Source organism: Fonsecaea erecta, assembly GCF_001651985.1.
Source record: "Fonsecaea erecta strain CBS 125763 chromosome Unknown Scaff54, whole genome shotgun sequence".
In the NCBI taxonomy this organism is placed as follows: domain Eukaryota; kingdom Fungi; phylum Ascomycota; class Eurotiomycetes; order Chaetothyriales; family Herpotrichiellaceae; genus Fonsecaea; species Fonsecaea erecta.
Window position 1 is genome coordinate 886 of NW_017387297.1, and position 5,539 is coordinate 6,424.

At 52.0% G+C, this 5,539-nt stretch overlaps 2 protein-coding genes across 2 annotated transcripts; one reads left to right on the top strand and one right to left on the bottom strand.

Moving 5' to 3' along the window:
* Positions 1-389: 389 nt before the first annotated feature.
* On the top strand, positions 390-1,785 carry AYL99_12136 (hypothetical protein; the record flags this gene model as incomplete). The annotated part of the gene is made up of 6 exons (XM_018843606.1): positions 390-445; positions 528-680; positions 714-753; positions 808-867; positions 922-1,212; positions 1,264-1,785. 6 exons carry the CDS (start codon positions 390-392, stop codon positions 1,783-1,785), a joined length of 1,122 nt encoding a protein of 373 aa, XP_018687063.1.
* Positions 1,786-2,583: 798 nt separating this feature from the next.
* Positions 2,584-4,662, bottom strand: AYL99_12137 (hypothetical protein; the record flags this gene model as incomplete). Its single annotated transcript, XM_018843607.1, has 2 exons — positions 2,584-3,982; positions 4,100-4,662. 2 exons carry the CDS (start codon positions 4,660-4,662, stop codon positions 2,584-2,586), a joined length of 1,962 nt encoding a protein of 653 aa, XP_018687064.1.
* Positions 4,663-5,539: the final 877 nt, after the last annotated feature.

A 5,539-nucleotide genomic window follows, 5' to 3' on the forward strand; every position in this document is an offset into this window, starting at 1 on the left:
CATTTGACTTCTTTACGCCGTGTTGATCCGAAGCTGCGTTAGCCCGCTTTCGGCGAAGCGTGCCGAGCTTCTTCCAACGTAGACCTGGCCCTCTCGTTTGCTTGTCATTCGCCCTGTAAGCGCCCCCTGTCTTGCGCGCTCCGCCAAAAATGGCTTCGGCAGATGGCCTTCCTAGGCAGCAATGGAACCTGGTGGACGTAGCTGCCAAACACGTCCTGCCCTGTCGGTTCACAGCCTGACCAGCAGAAAGCCGTCTGCGGCTGAAAGCTCGAGGCGCCTACGATGTCGTCGCTGTCGCAGCTTTGTGTTGCATCTGTCGACATTCTTCGTCGCCAGGAATAACGGCCGTGCTCCTACGGATGCGATAGACCACCTAACCACTGCCCTTCATGTCGTTGTCCGTCGTTTTCTCTCCGCTCGGGACAGCCTCGTCTCCTGCCGTTGAGTATGTTACTGTTCTTCCCAGGGACTCATGGTGACATAGCTATGTGCTCTGGATTGATTGAGCTGACACCGTGACGCAATAGTATCGTAGCCGTTCACGGACTCGGCGGCGATACCTTCGCCACCTGGACGCACCCCGAATCGAAGAAGTTCTGGCTGCGAGACTTTCTTCCCCAGCAAATCCCTGATGCCCGCATTATGACCTTTGGCTACAATGCCGACGCTGCATTCGGACAGTAGACCGCGGAGATTATTGATCATTCTAAAAGCTTGCTGGCAAGCTTGGTGGATAAGAGAGAGGAGCCGCAGGTATATCGTTCCGGTGAAGTGAGGAGTCCAAGAGATACTGACCCTGTATGCCAGGAGATGCAGCGCCCTCTTGTATTCATCGCCCACTCTCTTGGCGGGATTGTGGTGAAGCAGGTATGCTTGGGTCAGCGTTCTCGACACTCGATGTGTATCTGATTAGAGGTCCAGGCATTGTTCCAGGCACGGCTGGAGGCTCGATACCAGACGATCAAGGATGCGACTGTGGGCTTGATCTTCATGGGCACGCCTCATCGAGGCAGTGACAAGGCGGCGTATGGTAAAGTGTTGTCGAATGCCGCGCAGTTTCTCAGCCATCGTCCACCTCAGCGTCTTCTAACCGCGCTCCAAACGAACTCGGATGTCCTTCTCCGATTGACCACGGATTTCCGCTTCCAGCTACCTGACTATGAGGTGTATAGCTTTTTTGAGCAGCGGCCGCTAAAGGGTCATTCGAGTTTGGTACGAACACGCATCGCTGGTCGTGAAGGCTTATTAACTGATGGTGACTAGATTGTAGAGAAGCACTCAGCCCTCCTCGAGACGAACCATGAAGAACAGATTCCGGTGGACGCCGATCACCGCGCGATGTGCAGGTTCGCGACGGACCAGGATGTGACCTATGAGAGGGTGTACAAGAGAGTCAAGAGGATGAAACTACGTCCGCGGCATCTAGTAAATGAGCAATCAGGTTCATTTCAAGGAAGACAGGCCGATTATCCAGATACGTCGATGCCGATGCGTAATTTAGCGATTTGCCCTGAAGAAGCGGGACGACGAGAGGAGGCGCTGCTGCTGGCGCAGGAGCTGGTGACACTGCGGAAGATGACGCTCGGGGCGGATCATCCAGATACGTTGAGGTCGATGGGAGATCTAGCGGCCCAGTACAGCGACGTGGGGCGACGAGAAGAAGCTCTACTGCTGGCGAAGGAGGTGGTGGCACTGCGGAAGATGATATTTGGGGCGGATCATCCAGATACGTTGAGGTCGATGGGCGATCTGGCGGTTCTCCTGCGGTGTGGGACAACGAGATAAGGCGCTAGTGCTCGCAGAGAAAGGGGTGGCACACACTCGGCGCGTACAGTGGTTTTCAATTGCGGCTTCACCTTTACATACACACAAATTATTTTGTGCCTCATAATTCTGACTCCACGCTGACCTAAACTAGGCAGATGGACGGCTGCGCAAAGCAGCTGCTCTCTTCACCATATCACGTAGGGCCCATGAGCTCCTTTCTTGCCTGTTTTGCGATATCTGGTCATCCAGAAGCGGGCTGTCGGCTTCGGCAGACAACCCATCGATTCGGAATCGGAATCGGTTGATCAGCGTCATTCTGGAGATCAATGGCGTTCCCTTGCTTCATCAAGCACGCCAGACATGCTCTTTCATGGTTGAGGACCGTCGGCTCCTCGTGTATCAGCGCCAATGCTGTGTTGTACTTTAAGTAAGTATCTAGGAATTGACACACTTGGAGATTACACGAGCCGCTGAGTTGCTCCATTTCGTCGTTGTCGAGGACTATTTCTTCTTCGCTCAGATTATTCTCATCCTCCGAACTTCTATGGTCTCCGGCCGGAGAGCTCTCTCCTGGATATCGCACACTCGGTGTCTGACATTCGGGCCACCGTCCTAGAAGTTCGTCGAACGTGTGTACGTATGTGGCTGGGCTCCGCTCTTGGATCTCGCCCCTTTCATTAGGCTTATGATTGCAAGAGATCGAGGGAAGAAGTTGAGAGGTCTTGATCATCGCCTTGCTCACGTCGATGAAGCGGGAGTGCGACTCCGAGAAGACTCTCACAAGCAGGAAATATTGGCTCGTGCTGGAAGGCACAACTATGCAGTCGATCTCCACACGTCAGATTTGTCTGCCTCGAGACCTATTTCGGCGCCGGGCGCTAACGGGGTCATCGGGAATATGTCCGAAAACCTGGAGACGTCGTCCGTATAACGCGTCATGATGATGGCCGAGTCGCCCTGCAGACCCTGGAACTGAGATCCATCCGTACTGGGCACGCCCAGCCTTCCCTCGACAATCTTGAAAGAGAAACATTTCCGGACGGAGAGCGGCTGGTTAATATCAATCCAAGGTGCCACCACGGCGAGGCTACCGTGCTGGATCGCAATGGCCGTCCGGCCGATCGCCGCCTGGTGGATCGCCTCTGATTCCCTGCCGGTCTTCTGGGCGTAGCCCTTATCGATGAAGGCGAGCACGTTGGCTGCCGGACAGCCAAGCACGACGCGCGAGGCAGTGTCAAACCAAGCACCCCATTCCATGAAACCCATGGATATGTCCCTCAGAATACGAGTGACCCCGAAATCACCCAGGACTGTCCAAGAGGAGCAGTCATCCGCGCCAAAGGCGTCTGCGATGCTATGGGTGATGTACGCCATGGTCTCCATGAAGGCTGTATGCCGAAGGCAGCCAGATTTCAGCGCCGCTACCTTTGGAACCGATGGCGAGGACCTTTGGCAGGCCCCACATCGACAGCTTTTCTTAACGCTCTCCAGCAAGTCGCGTAACACCGGGAAACTGCCAAAGTAGAATCCCTGGCTGTCCTGAGAGTTGCTGTATTCGTCTTCATCCAGGTACATTTCTTCGTCAGAGGCCATATTGTGCTGCATTTCATCCTCCCCAGCGGGGAATGATGTGGTAAACACTACCGTAGCCGCCTTATTATGCCGCCAGCCCATGTTAAGAATAGAAGGGACCCGGCCGAGAAGATCCCGAATCTCAAGCTTTTCGACGGCTGGCTCCTGGTCGAGGACGACACGGAAGAGCAGTGTACTACCACTCGACTGGCGAATAACTCTTAGGCCGAGAAGCCAATTGACGATCTGGAATGCTGCATTGTGCACATTAACGCGAATGCTCTCCCTGCCTGCTGTGCCTGGTGGGTATTTGGCGGGCTGGTAGAGTCTCTGGCGGACCCTCGGGGCTTGTTTGAATGTCCAAGGTGTGTCATAGCGGCCTTCATATAGCGACTCGAGCCCGCTGGCCTTAGCCATGAAGATGTTGACGTTAGAGAAAGTCATCTTATCCGGTGACTCGCAAGTGCCAATGTTGGGGCAGAAAATTTCAACTCGATGTTCGATCTCGCTGTCCTCAGCGCCGAGGACTTGGTCGTAGATGATTTTTCCACTCACGACAATACGAAGGTGGCCCTTGAAGTGGAAAATCAGCCAAACAATAAGGTTGCAGATGAGATGCTTGCTCTCGATAATAGCCAGGCCTCTGAGATCGCGAAATCGGTTCAGCACCATGCCGAGATCTTAATTCTCCAGCTTGTGGCCCCGAGGACACACTTTTTTGATTTCGGGAGGTAGAGGAAGGGCGGTTAAGTTTCCTGACGCGCAGTCAGGCTGGATGACGCCAGAATTCACGATGTTGAACCAAATGCTCGAGACAATCTTGTCTAAGACTGGCTTAAGCTGAAGATAGAGTGCATCCCATTTGTACTCGTGTACAGTTATGATCCTTTTTCCTAAATGGCTTTGCATGATAAAGGCGCAGAGAACGTCGGAGATGAAATTCTCATCATGAAATTCGAAAAGGCATGTGATAGTCGACGTCATCCAGCGTAGATAGGGGTCTTGCGCCATCAGCCGGCCCAGGGATCCGGACGATTGCGTGAACAGATAGCCGGCAGCACGTTTGGGCGTGTGCATACCGGAGATGACGGCCTCGTAGAATTTGTGGCCTTGCTGGTTCGCCTGCACCAGACCCCGAGCCTTTTCGAGGCAATTTTGAAGCCGGTTCTCGCTCAGTTTTTCGCGTCCTAGCCACCGGCCTATCTCGATGGCCAGATTGAGGGCACTCTGTTCCTTTGTGGTGGGTTTGACAAGTGTAGTCAACAAGTCGATACTGCGCGCCGAGATATCTAGACCTCTAGCTACAAGATCCGAGCCGGCCATGTTTGAGAGATGAAGTCCAATTTTGTTCAGATTAATGGACAGGCTTCGTGGTCAGGCTATCCAGGATGAATAGTAGTTAGGCGATGAAGTTAATCAGGCTGTCGGTGGGGATACTCAAGCAATGGGGATTATAGAATGATCCGACATAACCTACCTTTGTCTTTATCGATGGCTCCGAAACTAGCTACTTCTCGGCATGACCAGGTCAGAGGTATAATTCTAAGCGGGATAAAAAAGGAGCAAATTTCTCATGCCGTTGGATGCAGCGAGCACGCTGTCTCGAGAATTCGATCGAATCCACGACTCTTTAGCACAACGAAAGCCGACCCCGCACCTTTTGATATGAAATAACGCCAAGCTCATGTATTTGTAAAATGATGTATTCGAGCGTTCTGTAAGCACGTCACTGATTGGACTCTTTAGCAAGACCTGATTTAACTATAAGCAGAATAGTGTAGCTCTAGGTGGATCAACTCCACCTAGCTCACAGAGCATTTATCTAGTTCGAATAGGACACCGTTTTCGCACATCACTATATCGAGAAATACTATCACGGCCGTGAGCACAGATAGACTAGATCTGACCAGATCTAGCTAGATCTAACCTAACTCGACGATATATCCTATACCGATTAATATTACGTTAAGTATAGACGAACTATAACGGGCCGACGTTATCCCGGACGAGATATAGGATAAGCGTATATCTCTAATTAGTTATATAGGAAGAGCGGCTTAATATACTAGAGCCTTAGTAAGGATAGTCGCTATATAAAAGTATAGCGCCGTACCCTTTCCTTCCTTCCTTTCTTCTTTCTCTTAGTTTAGTCTCTTATTATATAGGAATATATATCCTTAGAGTCTTCTCTATCTTATAT